This window comes from Protopterus annectens, chromosome 14.part0, assembly GCF_019279795.1.
Source record: "Protopterus annectens isolate FY-2018-M chromosome 14.part0, PAN1.0, whole genome shotgun sequence".
Classification (NCBI taxonomy): Eukaryota; Metazoa; Chordata; order Ceratodontiformes; family Protopteridae; genus Protopterus; species Protopterus annectens.
In genome coordinates this window covers 478046657-478067537 of record NC_056748.1, presented here as the reverse complement: position 1 = coordinate 478067537, position 20881 = coordinate 478046657, and the positions used below count along the sequence as shown (strand labels likewise).

Genomic DNA, 20881 nt, shown 5'->3' with positions numbered 1-20881 from the left:
TCCTCCCCTGTCCAGAAAGATACAAATGAAGCCAATGACATTGTAGAATGGGCTGAAACCCTGCCTAAAAGTGGCTTTTTATGATTAGTACAACAAAAAGTAATAGCATGAAACAACCACTTGGAAACAGTCTACTTAGACAATGGTTGCCCTTTCCTCCTACCCTCACAGGAGACAAACAGCTGGACTGCTTTCCTGAAAGGCCGAGCTTTGTTTAAGAAGAATTTAAATTGTCTGCACACATTCAGAGAGTAAAGAATCCTTCCTTTGCTTTTTGGATCAGGAAAGACGACTACAAGATGAAATGTCTGGCTTAAAGTAAAATCTAAGACAACTTCTGGCGTAAAAGTTAAGATATGTTCTCAAAGAAACCCACTCCCTCTGAAAAAACAAGGTAGAGTTGACTCACCATAAGTGCTTTTAACTCAGATACTCTGCAAGCAGCAAAATAGTCTTCCATGTTAAGAACTTCAAATCAGCTAGATGAACTAGTTCAAATGAAGCCAGGGAAAGCCTTCCAAGCAAAAAATTGAGATTCAGTATGGAGTCATCTGTTTCCTATGTGGATGAGCATGCAATACCCCTTTCAAAAACTGTTTAATGAGAGCATTATTAGAAAGGGGATCTAAGGACAGAGAATGACAATCCACAGGACAGCAACTTACACAAATAATCAAAAACAGGCTTGAAGAGGATCCTGGTTCTTTGTCACTAACTATAAAATATTTTCCCCTTACACAAATATGTTTTTTCTAGTAGCAGGTTTTCTCATCTCATTTACCATCTGCTGCACATCCACATAAAAAAGGTACCAAAAGGTATCAAAATTCTATCATTCAAGTCAGTTAGTTGAAGAGTTTCCAGACTGGGGTTTATCAAGCTCCTCATCTTGTGCGAGCAAATCCAATTTGTGGTAAAGCTTGCAGTAATTTACTTTTGCCAGAATAAAAAGGGACAGCCACTGTTGCCTTGGCCAGAAAGTAGTCACCACCACAATTTTTGGGGAGTCCTTCGGAAGCTTTAGAAGGACCCTAGCGGTCACTGGAAAGAGTAGACAAGTATACAGGGACATTCTTACCCATTGGGAATGACACATTATCTGTCTTACAATCCTGTTTGCAAGGAATTCTGGAGCAGAATTTCATTAGTCGTCTCATATGAAATGAGGCAAAAAGATCTATTTGAGGAGCTCCCCACAGCTGGATCAATTTTTGGAATAAGCTAGGATGAAGTTTCCATGAATACGGGGCTGTCCTGGTCCTGTTGAGCTTTTCTGTAAGTAATGTTTTGCTCAGACCAGATGTATGAAGCATATACTCAAACTCAGCTGAGTTGCTATCTCCAAGGCTAAAATAGCAAGTCTGAACAAAGGGTAAGATCTGGTACTCCTCTGTTTATGTAATACATCACTGTGGTGTTGTCTCTAAACACTAGAAGAGGTCCTGGAGACCAGAGATGATTTAAAGCCTTTAAAGCGGTGATTGCTGTCAACACCTCTGTCATTTCCATAGTTCTTTCTATGGGATTTTATTGAGCTTCCACTTTTATTACTTTTGAGACAGCTCTTCACACCACGTCTGAAGCATCTGTGGTGACTGACTGGAGGGGGCAGTCACAGCAAGGAGAATGGAAAACCACAACTGCAAACTCTCTGGTCTACTCACCAAACAATCTTCCTTTTCACAAATCCCAAAATCTTTCACAAGCACCTTCCCTGACCCCGAATAAATGTCTCTCCCTTGCCTAAAAAATGCATCCCATCAGCCAAAGAGGACATGGCTATTCCTTGGTCTTCAGTGTCTGCAAGTTCTACACCAAAATGGCAGAGAAGAAAAGATGAGTGGTCTGAGGAACGGCAAATGGTCACAACAGAGTCACCCAGCAGCAGCTGAGGCAAAACTAGAATCTGCTTGATATCCAGAGACTCTAACAACTGTGCTCTTTTTATGAGCAGGGGAATGTATGACCACAGAGACCAAAGGTAACTTCATAGTCAAGCTGAGGAAGGAACGTCAAAAGCAGGAAGAGCAGCCTAAACAAGTTACTGAAATGTAATGTGGAGAAAGAATAGTTTTGTAAAATCTTACCATAACCATGTATGTCCTTCTCTTCACTACTGCAGTATTCTTAACCTGAGGGATTTACCACCTGAAAGTGACCTGACATCGGCTAGTATACAAAAGCCTTATACTACTGTACGGTACGTGGGAAGTCACACAAAGGCTGCTGTCGGACGTAGGCCATAGAAGCGACATACGCATGTACTATCCTAAGAACTGAACATCCCACAAAGAATGCCAGACTAAGGATATAAAAGGTCAGTACCTCCAGGCAAAACAATAAGCCAAGAGGGCAAGGAAGGAGGAATAAAATACTGCAGCAGTGAAGAAAAGGACATCTATGGTTATGGTAAGATTTTTACGCAATTATCGTATGTCCTTCTATTCACTTGCACTATTCTTAACCTAAGGGAGAGTGCCAACGCTCCAGAAGGAAGGGAGGAAGGAGGAGCAGAGAAGCTCTCAATGAAGACATGTAAAATGGCTTTAACAAATCCGACTCTAGATTTGGAAATGCCATCCAGTTTTAGTGTTTGGTAAAGGTATGGACAGAAGACCAGGTGGCTGTTTCAAGGATGGAGCTGTTATCTAAACCCTTGAAGAATGCCTTAGTGGAAGCCACAGCCCTGATAGAGTGGGCTTTCACGGGTGAAGAGAGTCTCTTTCTATGGAGTATGTAACAAAGGCAAATAGTCTTTGAAATCCAAGAATAAACAGCCTGCTTGGAAACAGGTACACCCAAAGCTCTGGGATGAAAGTTCACAAAAAGCTGATCAGATTTCCTGATAGCTTTAGTCTTGTCCGGGTAAAACCTAAGTGGTCTGTGTAAATCTAATGATTGTAGTATATTCTCACTGTGGTTTTTGTGGGGAAGGGAAGAAGGCAGGTAACTGAATAGATTGGTTAAAGGAGAACTCATCAACCACTTTCAGCATTAAAGGAAGGATTAGTTCTCAAGGATGCCATATCCTTATGAAATACTAAGAAGTTTGTATCGTCATAAGGGCTTGAACCTCTGACAGCCTTCTGTCAGAGACAATGTCAATGACACTAGTAAAACAGCTTTCCAAGAGCAATGTTTGAGGGAGGCCAAGGATGCGGGTTCAAAAGGGGCCAGGGCCAGTTTTTCTAGAACACATTTAAGGCCCCAAGGAGGAGGAATAGGTTTTCTGGGAGGCCTAATGTGAAGGACGCCCTTAAGGAATTGTTTCACCTCAAATCTGGATGCTAGAGGGGGAGAAAGAGGTAGACACGCAGAAATAGCAGTCATGTGCTTTGACAGAGGAGTAAGCCAAGCCAGCAGAGAGCAAGTCACACAAGTAAGACAGAACCACTGGGATTCCCACTGTCAATGTGTCTTGGTTCTTAAAAAGACGCCGGAGTGAAAATCTTTTCCACTTGGAAACATAAGATTTTCTTGTATTGGGTTTTCTGGCCTCCTGCAAAACCCTGAGCACATTCTCTGAGAATAGGTGTCTGAAGAGGATTACAATCCTATCACCCATAGTGTCAGCTGTAGGGTTGATGGGTGTATTAGGGATCCTTTGTTTTGTGAGTAGGTCCAGTCTGTGGGGTAACTTGTGGTGATGGTCCTTGGCTAAATGCAGGAGGGGGAACCAGTGCTGTCTTGGCCAAAAGGAAGTCACCAGCAAGATTTTTGGTTGGTCTTGCTGGATCTTGAACAGGACCTTTAGTATTAGAGGAAGGGGAGGGAATGCATACAGAAACATCTCCTTCCAAGAGAAGGAGAGGGTGTCTACCTTCCAGACCACAGGACTTGGGACTCTGGCAAAAAAAAAATTGGAAGTTATCTGTTCAGGGGGGTGGCAAATAGGTCTATTTGAGGAATAGCTCATTAGTGGATTATGTCCAGGAACACATCCCTGTGAAGCATCCATTCATGGGATTGAGTCAGGGATCTGCTTAAGGAGTCTGCCACGAGATTCTGGTTGGAGGGAAAGTACACTGCCTGAATAGTCATGTGGTATTGGGCCAGAAATTCCCATACCAGAAATGACAACCTGCAAAGGAGATAGGATTTGGTTCCCCCCTGCTTGTTCACATACCAGAGGACTGTCATGTTGTCTTTGAACAGTTGTAGACAGCCTTGGCAAAGGAGAGGTTGAAATGCTTGTAGAGCTAGTAGCAATGCTCGCACTTCCCTGATGTTGATCTGTTTTGATTTTTTGGAGGAAGTCCAAATTCCCTAAACTGTGAATTTGCCCAAGGCCACTCCCCATCCCAAGTCTGATGCAGCTGTGTAGAGTTCTAGAACTGGGACGAGAGGATGCAGGGGCAGACCTGGATTTAGGTCTATCTGTTGGATCCACCAGAGCAGTTCCCTCTTTAGGCAAAGAATGAGGGGGACTTGGTATTCTAGTGGGTGACAATGCTGGGTCCAACACTGATCTGAGGAACCGCTGGAATTTCCTCATGTGGAGTTTTGCCACTGGTACCATGGCAATGGTTGAAGCCATAAATCCCAGCACCCTGAGGAACTCCCCGGCTGTAATGCGAGTTGTAGGGAGTGAAAGAAGGACCGAAGGTCCTGCACCTTCCAAGGTGGAAGTGACACTCTCATAATGTCTGTTTGGATTCAACAACCCAGGAAAATGTGGCCCTGTGAAGAAGTGAGGACTGGCTTCTTGAAGTTGATGGTGAACCCAGTTTTCCGAGGAGGGAAATGGTCCCCAGGTTTTAGAGTATAGTGTGGGAAGTTGAGGCCTATAAAAGCAGGTCATCCAGGTATGGGAAAATCTGGATGCCCAAAAGTCTGCAGTGTGCATTCACTGGTGCCTGGCATTTTGTAAATACCCTTGGTGCTGCAGAAAGACCACAGGGCAAGGCAGAGAATTGAAAATGTCAGGAACTCACAGAAAAATGTAAGAACTTCCTGAACAAGGGGTGAATGGTGATGTGAAGGTAAGTATCCTTTATATGTAGAGATGACGTGTATCCATGTGGAAGAATAAGGGAGAATAGTGTTTGCAGTGTCAACATTCTGAAGGTAGGAACCTTTAGGAAGGTGTTGAGATGGGATAAATCCAGTACTGGTCTCCAGGGGCCATCCTTTCTGGGTACTAAGAACATTCTTGAATACAAGCCTTTTCCTGTTGAGGATTGAGGAACTTTTTGAATGGAGCCCTGTTGCCAAAGTAGCTTTGGAAAGAGGGGCAACTGCTCTCGGGGGGGGGGGGGTTTGAGGGATGCCCCTGAAGGTGGGGGTGCAGTGCCAAACCATGAAGTATCCTTTTTTGATAATGGAAAGACCCCAAGTTTCTTGGGTGATGATTTCCCAGATCCTGTAAGCATCTGACGGGGAAAGGGAGACATCTGTAGGGTAGTCACAGACACCCTGCTTTGTTAGGAAAGAACTGCATTTGTTGTGAAGATGGCTGAGATCTCCTAGGATTCTGTTGTCTCTTGCGTCCTCTAGAAGATTTACTGGAGGGTTGTTGAGTGTGGCTATGGATGAAAACAGGCTTAGAAGGGAAATTCCTGTGAAACCTGGCCACAGGAGAAACCAGCATGCGTTTCAACTCCTCGAGTTCCTTGTTTTTTTCCTGTAGGGACTTAAACAGAGAGACTGCTGCCTTACCAAATAAGGCTGAATTGTGTAGTGGTGTATCCATCTAGATATGAAGTCATCCTAGAGAGGCTGCAGCCTGAAGCAGGAAAATCTTCTAAGTAGTGAACCAGAAGCAGCTGCCCTGGCACAAGCCTCTGTAGCATCTTGGCTGCATTTAATGGAATCTTTTGCCACTTGGGAGGAAGCTCCCAGGACAGATAGAGCCAAGGCTTTTTCTTCTGAATCTGGAAACTCTGCAATCACACTAGAAGCCTGAAACAAAAGCTCTAAGGAGTACTTTGTCATATGTGTCTGATAATTAATGGCCCTAAAAGCCAAGGTGGCAGATGTACAGGTTTTTTTACCTAGTCTCTTAAGGGTTCTACTCTCTACCTGAAGGGAGAAGATTAGAGGAGGGAAGAACCCTAGAAGGCATGTCTGTAGCTACAGAAATAACTGCTGGGTATGCAGCAGGGCACCTAGAGAGGATTTTACAGTCCTCAGGGACCTTGTAGAAGCTGTCTGACTTCTTGGGGGCTGAGGCCTGGGAGTCTGTGGTTTGTGAAGCATTGTGAAAGGCATCCAGAAATGCAGGATGCACAGGTGGAACTGCAAAGGGGCCAGGGACATCAACTTGTAGATGCTGATGATATCTTTTCTGGACATCAGAAATTTGGGAAGTATCCCATTTAAAGTGTTCTCCCATTTTCATGAGAGTTTCACCAAAGGGTATCTCTTTCATAGGGGAGTCAGCACCGACTGACTAGGGGAAACGCATTCTTGGGGAGAAAGGATTTGTGTGGAATAATCCAGAGATTCCTCTTCATCAGAGGAAAATTTGTCAGATAAGTCATTGTCCCTAATCCTTTTCTGAGAAGGTTGGGGAGCAGATGTAGGAGCAGGCTGAGAGGAAGGTGGCTTGAGTGCCATGAAGGCCTGAAACCAGCTTTGAGAAAAGGCCTACCGATCTGTAGGGGTCTCTCTGGTAGAGGACAAATGTTTAATGTTTTTTTTTTCTTTGCAAGAGAAACAATCCTACGCAATGTTGGAGGACCAGATGAAGGCCTACATTCAAATGTATCCAACTATATCTCTTCTGTTGCTAGGGTGACAGGTACTCCTCAGGGCTCTCCATACTTTTGAACCTAGGTTCCACCACAGCATATTCACTGGACTGGACTTCTGTTCGATCTCCACATACGTGCGCATGGCCAAAGTCAAGGAGACCTCAGAACTTGGCTCAGCCTGTGTATCCGTGCCTGAAATCAGACAAACCTCCAATTTAACAAGTACCTTGAGAGAAACGTCTGACATTGGAGGTGCAGCGGAAGCTGCAGGCTGAGGTTTCTTGGCCTTGTGCTTCATCGGCTCAGCACGGGACCTCGAGGTACCCTCCATATGCTTAGCTAGCAACTTAAGTTATTGGGTCTCTAAATATATAGCAAGAGAGGAAAGCCTGCTTTCTAAGGGTCTTTGGAATGAAGGACTGGCAAATGCTACAGCACTTGTGGTCGTGGTTAGGGCCTAAACAAAACAGACATTAAGAATGGTTGTCCTTCTGTGGAATTTGCTTCCACACTGGCACTTGCCCTTCTTGGATGACATAACCAAAACAGTAGTAAGAGAAAAATTTCCCCAACAGGGCACTTATCTAGCAAAAAGCTGAAGTTGCAAACTCTGAAATGATCAGACCAATGGTTGGAATGACGCTCTGACTGGCAGCAGAAAAGTTCTGAGGATATGTGTGTACGTCGCTTTTATGGCCTACATCCGACAGCAGCCTACATGTGACGTCCTACAGTAGTACAAGACTTTTGTATATTGGCCGAGGTCAGGTCATCTTCAGGCAGGAGATCCCTCAGGTTAAGAATACTGCAGCAAGTGAACAGAAGGAAATCACACAGTTCTGAGTTAAGTATACCACTAACAGTCCCCCCACATACACAGTATCCTGTCCCAAACATACAAACAATGCAGAAAACAATGCTTTTGTTAGAAATTACGCTTTTCTTCAAAGAGTTAAAAAAGCATTTACAGAACCACTCCCTTAGAATGCCCTGCTGGTCCAATCACATTAAGTTTATTCGTAAACATAAAGGGGGAAAAATCAGTTTTGTGATTAAATTTACCATAAAAATAGATGTTTGAATGATCCTGCTGCACTAGCCTTAGCTATATGGGTTATATATCCTGCTAAGGATATAACAGCCAACCAGCTTCCAAACCTTCAGGGTACCTTCCATATGCTCAAACCATTAGGTTTGAGTGCCAAGCCCTTCAGAGCGTTCATGCCAACTGACAATGGAGGCTGAGCCCTGAGAGGACGTAGCTATAAGTAAAACATATATATGCAAATACACACCCTGGCATAAGCAAAAAAACAAAAACAGATGAAGGGAATGGCTAGTGCAGCAGTGATTATTCAAATATTTACTGCTAAGGTAAGATTACTTACACAACTCTACTATGTTCATCATATTTATGACTGCTGCAGTAGGCTTAGCTGTATGGGTAGATTACCCTAGCTTACAACATTTGGGAGGTAAGAAAACAGCGGCATCCTGATAAACAGCTTAATTTCAGCAATCTCACTGGAAGCAGAAACTGAGAAATTACAGCCAGTGATACTGTCAGCATGGGTAAAATTCAGTTACTGGCTAGTAAGTACAATGCTTGAATGCCAGAAAAGAAGAAATTTACAAAACCTGAAAGAAAATCATCCAAAAAGGTGAAGACAAAACACTGGCTGGGAAGAATCCCTCACTCGTTTAGCAAAAAAATAAGTTTAAGCTTCAAACTTAGTACAACAGATGGCTTCCAGTAATTTAAAGAAAAAGATAAATCAAATATACAGAAGCTTTAACCCAACTTTTCAGATGAATTGATAAAACTGCAAAAATCAGAGGGTGAAATAAAGAAAAGGGTGCCTGAGTGCACGGATTCTCAAAAAGAGCGGTTTCAGAAAATGATAGAGCTAGAAGACAAAGCACACAGAGAAAACCTGAGAGAGATTATACCAGCAGAAAGAGATGATCCTGACAAAACTGTTGCAAAAGGGAAAAGTATTAAAAATTGGAGACAGCAAAGTGTTTGTGGAAAAAGATCATTTACTGTACACTAGGCAGAACAGAAGCAAATTTATCCCAATAATCAGGGAATGTCAAGAAGCAGGTGTCAGATTCAAACTGATATATCCAGATAACTTAGAATATTTCTTCCTAAAGGATCAAAGGCATTTTTGGATGCAGAACAGGACAATGAGGAAATAAAGTTTATCCAAAAAAAGTGAGCAGGGGAAACTACCTCTCATTCTTTTGGCAATAAAGCTAACAGGCAGATTTTGCCAGTGAACCCTTTTCCAAAATTCCAAAGGAAAATGCTTGATAGACTGAAAGAAGGAACAGGAACTGACTAGGAGAATCAGGAGTACATAGGATTTGAATCCAAATATGTTGTTGGGAGAGGGAGATAAGCAGGAAAAAGACAAGCAACACTGCATTTAGTAAATAAATGGAATACTACAAAACAATTACATTTTTGAAACATGGCTTTGCAAGAAAAAGTGGTCTTGAAAAACGTGACAAAGTTTCACATGGAGATGAGAAGAAAACTGTTTGAAAGATTTGCCTGACAAACATTAGTGAGTGCATGTAAAACGAATTTTGGAAATATACATTTCAAAATTAAAAAAAAAACTGTCATGCATAACATTTGGAAACATTTTTTTTTCATAATGCCTATGCTATTCACATTATCATGGAATATAAATAGCCTTACAGATATAGACAAAAAGAAAGTACTGAATTATATTAATAAATGCAGAGTGCAAAGAGCAACACTGCAGTAGAGACTTCTGGAAAGCAACAAAAGTGAATTTGACAAAGAAAGGATTTCATGACAGATTTTCAGCAGAATATCATGGTAAAAAAATGGGAGTAATAATACAGATTGCTAGACAGGATCCAATAATGATAGAAAAAGAAAAAAGACAATAATGGTAGATGTATGGTAGTAAGGGGTTACTGGCAAGGTAAAATGATTATGTTGGCATGTATTTATATTACACCAAAATACTCTATTATGGATCTAAAGAAAACGTTGGGAGAAATGATCAACTTTCAGCAGGAAATATCACTTACAAATTCACAGTTAAGCACTAGCCTAGCCAATTTAATTTTTTTGTGCTCAAATCAACTTAACTCATTTGGTTACAGAATGTCCTTACTCATCTCTTGGTCAATAATTTCATATCCCCCCTAATGAAAATAACTGGTATCATACCATAGATAATTTGAAGGGACACTTGGATGGGATAAAGTATTTAGCAACTGTCTCTGTTCATTAGTAGTACAGAGGGACTTCTGGGGAAAACTTTCTGTTTTCCATCCATAGATCCAAGATGCACTTGAATTTGGACAGGGACGAACTTTGTTTTATGTTTATTAAGGTTTCTCTGTAGGCATTCCAGTTGCTGCATGCGTCTGGACAGCTTCATACCAAAGGGGACATTATATTCAATGATTGGCCTAATGAGGGCTGAATAAAGGGGGCAATGTCATCCTTAGATCTAGACACAATCATTTTGTTTATAAGCTGTGCAATATAGGACTTTCTTACAATGGACACACGTTGGTCAAAAGTTAGGTCACTGTCCACATAAGTTCCCAAATCCTGAACAACCGGGTCAACTCTCAGGGGCATATTCTTAATATGGTAGCCCCCTGGGATAGCAGACTTCCCAAAGGGTACAATAATGGATGTTTTGGCATTTAGTTTCAGTCCATGATTTTGGCATCAAATATTTATTTGGGACAGACCATCCTGCAGGATGGCAAGGTCATCTAGGGATTCAATATGTGGGTTCTGGAACTTGATTTGCAATAGTGAGAATGTATTAGGGAGACCTAGTAGGGAAATAAAACAACATTTATGAAAACATTTGGTATGGAAGACTTGAATTCAGTTGTAGAAACTCGAGACATAATTTACATATTTCCCAAGGTACAATAACTGGGCTAGACTAGACAGAATTTATATTTCACAAGAATTTGTGCATTTTTGTCACATATCCACTATTTCAGATCATGCACAGATAAAAAACTAAGATACAAATGCAGGGCAATGAAATAAAAATGAGACACTGGTGCTTTACCACTTATTAAAAAGAGCGGCATTTAAGGAATGGGAAAGTGGAAATTATTTGAGACAGAAATTTCTTCAGAAGTGACAGCTAGTGAGTGTGATAAAACAAAAACAGAGTTTAAAAATAGGTTAGAAATAAAGAACAATATATGGCTGAGAAGTAATAGGAATTATTTAGAGGGGCAGACAAAAGTTAAAGTATTGCAGAATAAATGGAATCTCACAGAACAAAGAGGCACAAACACAGATTGCAAAAGAAAAAAATAAGGGAGTTTTTAGATAATATACATGAAATTGCAAAGACTGTTATTCAACTATTTTTTATAACTCCAGGGCACAAAAACATTTAGCACAATAACTTAGACAACCGAAGGTAGAAAGGGTTGTTGCGAAACTTAGGGAGCCTATAACAGGAACAATAACCTGAAATCCTAAAGGGGTATTAGAAATATTTCAGAAAATTTAACGCAAAGAAATGTGGAAATCAAGAAAGAGCACAAATGGAAATATTTATGTAATAATTACGCCAAGGTTAGAGGTAGATAAGTCTCAACAACTAACAGTTACTATAGAAGCAGATGAGATAAAAACAGTGAAGTATAATCAATCTGCAGTAAAGTTTCTAGGATACAATGATATTCCTGAGGAAATCTTCAAATTAGGAGGGAAGAAATTGATAAACATCTGGAAGACTTTAACAGTATTTTAAAAGGAGGGGAAACACCAACATATTGAAAGAAAGCTCTGGTAGCTCTATTACCTAAAGAAGCTAAAGCCCAGTCAGACACAAATCAGTTTTAAACCATGATTATAAAGTGTTTATGTCTATACTAGCCAAAAGAATGGCAAAGGTGCTGCCAAAGTGGAGGGAAGGCAAACATCTGACAACATTAATAGAAAAATGAAGATTCAGAGGGAAACAGAATGCAAGAAAATACTGCTGTTATTGGTAGGTCCTGATGCAGAGAGAGTATTCAACAGTGTAAGCTGGGATTTTTATGAGTAGGGCAATGGAAGCAATTGCATTCCCTGATACAATAAGGCTAAATAGGGGGATATATGACGGATGGGAGGCAATCATTAAAATGGGAACACTCCTCTCTTGTAAGCTGAGTTTGAATAGATGAACCAGGCAGAGGTGTCCCCTTTCCCCTTAGTTATTTGCTTTATATTTACATTTATATTTATATTTAGCACTACTGGAAAAGAAAATATGGGATTCATAAGTTCAAAGATATAAATGGAATGGTAATCAAGAAAAGTTAGCTTTATTTGCAGATGACATTATTTTGTACCTGATTAATTCAGAAAAGGACAGCTCAGTACTGTGGAATATTTTGGGACTGTTTAAAGTCTTTTTAGGATATAACATTAACAAAGATAAAACAGACTACAGCCGTAAATTATGTACCCATGCACAAATAGGCTCAGCAATATCTATATTTATGGGGACACAATAAGATCAAGTATTTAGGAGTATAGATTAAAAAGGCTTCTGTTATAGCAGCTAAGGATATGTGGGAAGAGACTGAACAAAAGATAATAAAAAACCTGGGGAAATGGAAGCTATTTTTATGGATATGGCTAGTCAGATACAAGGAGTGAAAATGTTTTAGTCTCTTTAGTTTTATATATAGGCCAGGTATATATATTCGTCAACCAGAGGCGAAGCTGTGGACAATAATACAGAGTCAAATCCATTTATCTGGGAGGAGAAGAGGACAAGAGTTAAGTGGGATAAGTTGATCCTTCTAATACAAAAAGGTGGTTTAGGATTAACTGATCTAAAGGACTATTTTAAAGTTACACAGTTAGGGTTCATATACATAACACAAACAGAAGGTTATAAATAAAAGTAGAAAGGGATAATGATGAAGCAGGGAGGGAAATTTAAAAAAAATGAGTGAGTGGAACTCTAGATGCAGATCCTTAAGGTGAATAATAAGAGCTATACAAAACATTATATTCATAAAGTAGCAGAAAGCATTTTAAGAACTAAGCCAACATGAGAATGGAGAAAGGAGATTTTGCTAATAGACTTGACTGCAAGTATGAGTACAGAAAATAGGCAAGAGGAGGCTTGAATTTACTGGAGAAAACTGTTAATCACAAAAGCTGATTTCATTCAAATCATATTAAAAGGCATGTGGAACTTACACTACAGGATATTAAAAAGTGTACAGCATATTTGTCTTGCTTTGTCATCATTTCCAACAGTAAAACACAATGGTGAAACGACAGTGAAGATATAGTAAAAATGATTGTGAAATTTATTGAAGAACATGAAGGAAAAGATAAAAAACAAACACACATTTTATAACTAAAAGGGGAAAAAAGTAACAGAATTGACAAGGCTGTGACACAATTATACATCTTTAAAGTGAGAGCAACTTTTGAGTTATAACAAAAATAATAGGGAGGACTGCCCTAAACTTTACAGAAATGCCTCCACTGACTACAAGTGGAAGTGGCTAGAATGGCAGCCCTTAATACAAACTGTTGGAAAACAATGCAGAAGTAAGCACCAGCTGGTGGCTGTTGTAATGTTAAGATTCAAATGTATTTCCTTGAATGAGTCTAGCAGATGACCATAAAACATCACATACATTTCTGACATTCATCACATCAGCACCATCTTCTCACCAAAATATACTTACACTCAACATATTTTGCGCTAGGCTTAGAAGCTCAAGCTTTTCACCCAATAGGAAAGCAGTACAACTTAAAGACTGATGACAGAAACACACCACAATAATGTGCAGAGAAACTACCTTGAAGTGATAGGAAAAGCTCACATGAGAATCATGATATTACACAACCAGAAACAAAGCAGTTAGTACTGTCACTAAGCTAGCCCTCCTTAAAACATGCACGTTATACAGTTTTCTGTATTTTAATTACATTTTCTAACAGCATATTTATACTTTACACTTGGGGGGAAAAAACGGTAATGTCCAATTTCGTCTCTGTTTTGAACAAATCTAAATTACTGCAGCATGCGAAATATGACAGTTTCTTTACTAACTTTTGTTGGGTTGGGGAGTGTACGATTGTACTTACTGAGGTTCCAAATGAGCACAAGTTGTACTGATGATCGGCACCATTGAAGACAGAACTCTTTCTTCATTGAAGACAGAAAAGGATCCACTATCTGTTGCACAATGGATTAAGAAATACACATTATAATCAAAGGAAAACACCAGGCATAAATGTAAAAATGATGACTACTACTTTAAAAAAAGCATTTACAAGTATGCAGAAGCAGTGAGGAACAATGTTTACAAGGCTGAGCAGGGAAAGAAAATGATCATTCACATCAATATAATTTCATAACCTCTCAGTAAGGAATGGCTTTACAATTATAAGAATGAAGTTTTCAGAACACTTGGAGAAAAAAAAATTCCGCTAGTGCTTGTAATTTTAGTTTACAACTGACACACTTGTAAATTATGAATGCTCCCATCACTTCTTGTGTCCCTATCAAATATCAGCCTTTATAATCGTACACTAAGAGTACAGATGATCAACAAAATTAAAACATATGCAGATATCAGTGAAAAATCAAATCAGATGAAGAAATTTCTGCCACGTAATTCCATACAAAATATAAAGGACAACTGTCTCACAGACTGTTACTTTAAGTAAACATACTCACTGTACTAGTAGAGCTGAAATGGCCTTCGGCATGAGTTGCTTAGGACTTTCTCTTCTCGCTATCTTAGCACATTTCAGTAACTTAACTCCCAGACTAAGGGGCATATGCCACCTTTTAAAATACCCAGTCACTCTGCTGCCTGTTTGACCTCTATGCACTAAGGGTATACAGCCAAAAAAGGCACAACAAACACAAGAATGTAAAATTATATACTTGCTCTACATATAAGAAAATCCATCCACAGCTACAGGATGGAAAAGCTGTCCAGACACAGGGACTACTGGGAGGAAAACTAAGCGCACAGTGCATAAGGTTTCCTCTGAGACCCACATATATGGTAGATACACATCTGTTGTACAAGACTGAATGCCTTTTTTGCAGTGAATACCTCCTAGGAAAAATCCTAAGCACAGAAATTATGTCTCTTGGGAGGCTGGATCCAGAGGAAGATGTAATGAAACATCTTAGAAAATAACCCCTGGTAAACAAAAAATAAGGCCTAACTCAATGAATCATGTTCCAAGCAATAATATTTAATCAGGGTGTATCTGCAAAAGTTAGTCTTACATGTCCTACCCGCAGTCAAATGACGTCTAAAGACATGCAGGTAGTTGCGTGCGTGAATGGATGTGCCTTCCTTGAAGGTTGGGCTGGCAACACGGCACCATAAAAATCAACTGCCAATCACTAGCAGACCGGAGTTCCGCTGTGGCGATCCTTAACTGGGAAAAGCCTGAAAGACATACTACTACCAGAATAATAAACTTAAATCGTCTGTGCTTCAGTACATCTAACTTGTATCCACTTTTACTTGCTCAGAGGGAAAAGTTCTTAAGTGCTAAAGAACTTGGCTTGTAGAAAAATAACTATATCCAACCTACTTGTAGTAGTAGCTCCTGCAAGCATCTTTGGTTTTGGCATTTCTGGAGTTGCACAGCAGAGGGTTGGTGCTCTCTTTATTTTCTTTGTAGAGGTAAAATCTTGGGGGAGGTGGAGCCCTTCATACTTTTCATAATGTAGTACCAGCTCAGATTTTATTTGAAGAAATAGCAATTTCGGGATGTCAGAACAACTGATTCTCTTCTAAAAGAAGTTTATTATTCTGGTAATGTGTGATTTTTATGTTTTTACTCTAAATCTAAAATCCTCACTCCCTTAAAAAGGTAGAAGTACTTGGAATGATTATTAGGGTTTGTGTAAATATTGTCATTTATAGTTTATTGTGACAAAAAAGTAGTTATTCTGGCTTGCAAAACAGTAACTATAAACTTAACAATCAGGAAGGCCTTAATATGAATATATGAAATGTACCGAACATCAACATTAGTACTGCCGCTTGTCAAAATATTTGCCAGAAATTTAGACTGATATCTTAGCATCTTTCTCTCTCTCTCTCTCTCTCTCCCAGTAATTTAAATCACAGACTTTATACCATACTAACTGCAAACATCCATACATTCTAACTTAGTATCTTATCCTCAACAGTCCCTGCCTTTTTCATAACATATTACTACCATGACCCAGACATTACTGCAATTACCATATCTTTCAATCAAACATCAGTCTTACAAAGATAAGTGTGTTAAAAGTGAACAAATTATAAATTACTTGTTTGTTTGCTTTTCAGTTTTTACAAACCTTCCTAAACATTTTACTTTACTGTGATTTATTTTCCCATTAGATATCTGAGTAGTTGACTTGTGCTGTTATCTTCTCTGCTACATGAACACTAAATCTAATGTTGCATACAGGAAAGCTGTACCCATCCCCCCAAACAATGGCACTGATCAAGTAGTACCTTTCTTAGGCAATGAAAAAGAAAGGATGCACTTCTATTTCTAGGCAGAAGTGGATATTAAAGCATTGTATCTAACATCAGTAGCTTAACTCATGTTAGACCAAAAGCTGGAGTAACTGTAAACCGATGTTGATCCAACAAAATGTATTACATCACCTCTGTGTTCAAGTGCCTTTGTTACTTTGTTTAGTTCTAAATGACACTCGGTCCTTGTGAAACACCATCCGGCAGCCAGAAGATCCAAAGAAGCAGCAACGGCTACACTGACCCAGCTAAACTGAATGCGGGATTGAAGTGGGTAAGCTTGTCAGTGATAACACTGAAGTCCCGAAGGACAAAGGTTCTTTACAGGGAGAAAGCACAAAATACTTTTAAGGAACTGCTTAACTAGTCAGTGCAGGACTACAGCACTACCCTCCAAAAAGTCAAAATGGGCAAAGATACAGACAAAGATACCCCGAGAATTAAATAAAAGACACCAACATTATACAGATGTCTGAGACAGGTCAGGATAACCTGCAAACTGAGGTGGCATATGATACCTCTCAACTCAGACAGACAACCTCCTCCATTTAAAGGAATAGGACTGATGTGTGAAAGACTTCCAGTGTCTGATATCACCTCAGAAACTCTTGCTGGATTGTAAATAATCTATCATGCTTTAACTAATAATAATTAGAACTAAATAATAGTATATAATATGTTTTATTTTTAGCTCTATTAATATAAACAGTAAGTAATATTCTATTGTATATACTTCTTATAGCTTTCTCTTACATTTTTTTATTTCTGCCTTACACCCTTTTACTTTCTACTCTCTTTTTCTTTTCTTTATTAATATATAGAAATACTTTTGATCATATAGACACAGTAAATAATAAGATTCGCATAGGAGTTGAGTTGGGACATAAATGTTGAGTTTTGTTACTTATTAATAATTTTGGGCTTGATTTCACTTGCATAGAGTCTGTAATAACCTGTAGAATGCATTGTGAAGGTTTTGTCATGTTTAAATGCATTTACACTGCTAAATGAATGTTTGTCACTAGTTTTTAATAAGTTTCCCGCCAAAATGTTAAGAGAGACAATCTGGGATGTGGGCTGTCTCATGCACAGTGTCCATGAGCTACTTCAAAAGCTTCAATTCTCAGAATTCTCACAGAGAAGCTGAAAGCAGCTGGTCTTACCTTTGACCTAGATATCACACTGACACATCACAGATACAGGAATAGCAGATTAATAATATGTGTTAAAACCTATGTCCCAAACATATACATTACTATAACTCATTTAATTCATCTGATTGACAAGCATAAATAATTTTATAACTCTATACTGGAAGAAATTGTCATGTGATATATTTTAAAGCAGTAGTATAGCATGTTTGTAAAATCTGGTTACTAAAATGTGTTTGCTGTGCATTATTTTGTATAAAGCAGACAGATTTATTGAAGGGACAGCAATGTAAGATGGTGCTCAGTAAAGATACAACTCAGTGAGATCAGATATATATATATATGTATGTGTGTGTGTGTGTGTGTGTATGTATGTGTGTGTGTGTGTGTGTGTGTGTGTGTGTGTGTGTGTGTGTGTGTGTGTATGTGCGTGTGTGTGTGTGTGTGTGTGTGTGTGTGTGTGTGTGTGTGTGTGTGTATACATGTGTGTGTATATATATATATATATATATATATATATATATATATATATATATATATATATATATATGTATATGTTTGTGTGTATGTGTGTATGTATGTATATATATATATATATATATATATATATATATATGTGTGTGTGTGTGTGCATGTAGATATGTATATAAATGTTTCTGAGAATCTGCTTAACTATGAAGTATGATTTATAACAATTTCTATGAATACAATATTTTATTCTATTGGCAATAATGAGTTTGAGTAAATGCTCATATACAAGCAATTCAAGGTTTTTTTGGAAGCTGTTAACTGTATTTACATGACAGAAAATAGATGCATCCTAATATATGTAATGTCTGAATCATATTAGCCAAAGTTTTTGATTTAAATGAATGTTAGAACTTAATTTTCTCTCCTCTTGATTTCTAACACCAAGATTATTTGAATGCTATTTGAATACAAGTGTTTTATATTACATGGATGTATATAGTAGTATGAACAGTTTAAAAAAAAAAAAAAAAAAAAAAAAAAAAAAAAAAAGGTTTATTTTAGTTTATATGATGCTGTTTTACCAAATGTGTAGTCTTGTCTTGCTAGATAATTGAATTGAAAACTGTTAACTTCAGTTAAATATAACTATTATTAAATTGATAAGGTGGTAGCTGACGTACTGCTGCTTAGGGTAGGGGGTTAACTTGAGTGGTAAATACTACTCTAAGTTGGAGTTTACAACTCCAGGCTGGATGCAAGGTTTAATCCTTACATTATTTTCACTTGTTCATTGTTATTTGTATATAGTTTTGACATCCACAATATATTTTGTACATTCATTGTCACTACAAACAAAATTGAATCCTATACGAAATCCCATAAGAGATTCAATAAATACAGCTATATTTAAAGGTACACCTAAAGGAGGAGATGTAACATTACTTATCTTGTTATTTGTTATTTTGATCATAAGATTCTTAAGTTTTAAAAATGCCAAATGACATCTTTAAAAGGAATTTCTTTAAACATTAATGGATTGAATAATCCATGTAAAAGGGCAAGCCTAATAAGATACATTAATTTACATAAGGCCAACTTAGTCTTCCTACAAGAAACCCATCTCTTGAAAAAGATATTGATAAACTAGCCACAAACAAATATACAGTATTGGTTAGTTCAGAGCACACTCAGAAAAAAGAGGAGTGGCTATTTTATGGAATAAAAGTATGCCCATTCCTAAAACCATTAAGTCTTATCAGGATGACAAAGGAATGTTTTGTATGGTTACAATACAAATTAATGGGAAGACTTACACTTTAATTAATGTATATTGGATACCTGGAATTGGTATTAATACAGTGAAACATCATCTTGATAAGATCATATCATTCTCTATAGGAGATATTATTTTAGCTGGTGACTTTAATTGTATACTACATGAAAGTGATACTACCACTATAGGAAAGAGAAGAATTACATCTAATGCAAAACATTTAAAGGATTTTGCTAATTATTATCATTTGAATGATATTAATAATCAGATAGATTCAAAATCATTACCATACACCTTTTTTTCTAACAGATACAAAACTTATTCAAAAATAGATAGGGTCTTTATTTCTAACCAGATGGTAACAGATTTAATTAATTCCAAAATCATTTCATGTCCTATATCTGATCATAATTCAATTGTTTTTGAATTCATGATAAAAATACTCATAATGTTCAGATCAAAAGGATACCAGCATACTTAACTCAACTAAAAGACTATAAAGAATATATACTTTCAGAAGTAAAACATTTTTTAGACATAAATAACACTCCTGAAGTCTCCATTGTTTATGTTTGGGATGCCTTAAAATCATATCTATATGGACAAAGTATCAGATGGTATAATAATAAAAGGAAATCTTGGGATAAGGAATTGTTAGATATTCAAAGTAAATTAGACTCTTATAAACATAATAATAAAGAAAATATTATGGACAAGAAAGTTATTGAAGAAATAAACAAACTAAATGAGAAATACAAAGAAATTTTAACTCAAAGTTAAAATAACTTTAGAGAAATACAAGTTTTTGTCTTATTCAATAAGCCCCAAATACTTACATAGACTTAAAAATAAAACAAAAAGGTTGAATAAACAAAACCATATCAAAGAAATCTTTTCTCTAAGGAAAAGGAAGAATGTTTCTAGTATACCAGAAATACTAGATGAATTTAGAAATCACTTTCACAAAATTAACCATAATAATATTAACATGGAACCTAAAGATAAAATAAAGGAGTTTATAACCACAAATATGAACAAAAAGCTTAATAAACAACAGATTAAACTATTGGACAAGGGTATTTCATATACAGAAGTTATTACACAAATAAATAAGCTTAAATCAAACAAAGCACCAGGTAATGATGGTATTATACCAGAGATATATAAAATCCTTTCTAAAAATACATATTCATTAATACATAAGGTTTTTATTTTGGCCCAAACTGAGTTAATAACCCCCCCATCTTGGCAATATACATTTATTTCGCCAATTCTTCATATCGGCCCATCTCATTACTTAATGTTGATTATAAAATGTTTATGAATATCTTTGCTGATAGATTGAAGACAATCATTCCCGGCATTATAGATATAGATCAGACAGGCTTCATTGTAAATAGAAATACTTTTGATAATATAAGAAGAACTTTAACATTAATAGATTTTGCAAATAGGAAAAAGAAAGATTTAACACTTAGTCTTGATATACGTTCAGCATTTGATTCAGTAAGTTGGGACTATTTGTTTACCTTAATGAAGTGCACAAACTTCTCGGATGCATTTGTAAATCTAATTGAACATTTATACAAAGGAACGTTGGCTTATATTAAGGTAGGAACATATGTTTCACAAAAAATACCCATTCTTAAAGGTACAAAACAAGGATGTCCACTTTCTCCACTATTATTCACTTTAGTAATGGAGCCTTGGGCTAATTTGATCAGAAACAGTACTGACAT

General features: G+C 37.6%; 1 protein-coding gene across 1 annotated transcript in view; it reads right to left on the bottom strand.

Moving 5' to 3' along the window:
- The window catches only part of MMS19 (MMS19 homolog, cytosolic iron-sulfur assembly component), a 2295919-nt gene that overhangs the window by 712958 nt on the left and 1562080 nt on the right, over window positions 1–20881 (bottom strand). The window contains exon 18 of the mRNA XM_044055580.1: window positions 13831–13921. Within this exon, the coding sequence (XP_043911515.1) occupies window positions 13831–13921 (91 nt within the window). The remainder of the gene's footprint in view (window positions 1–13830; window positions 13922–20881) is intronic.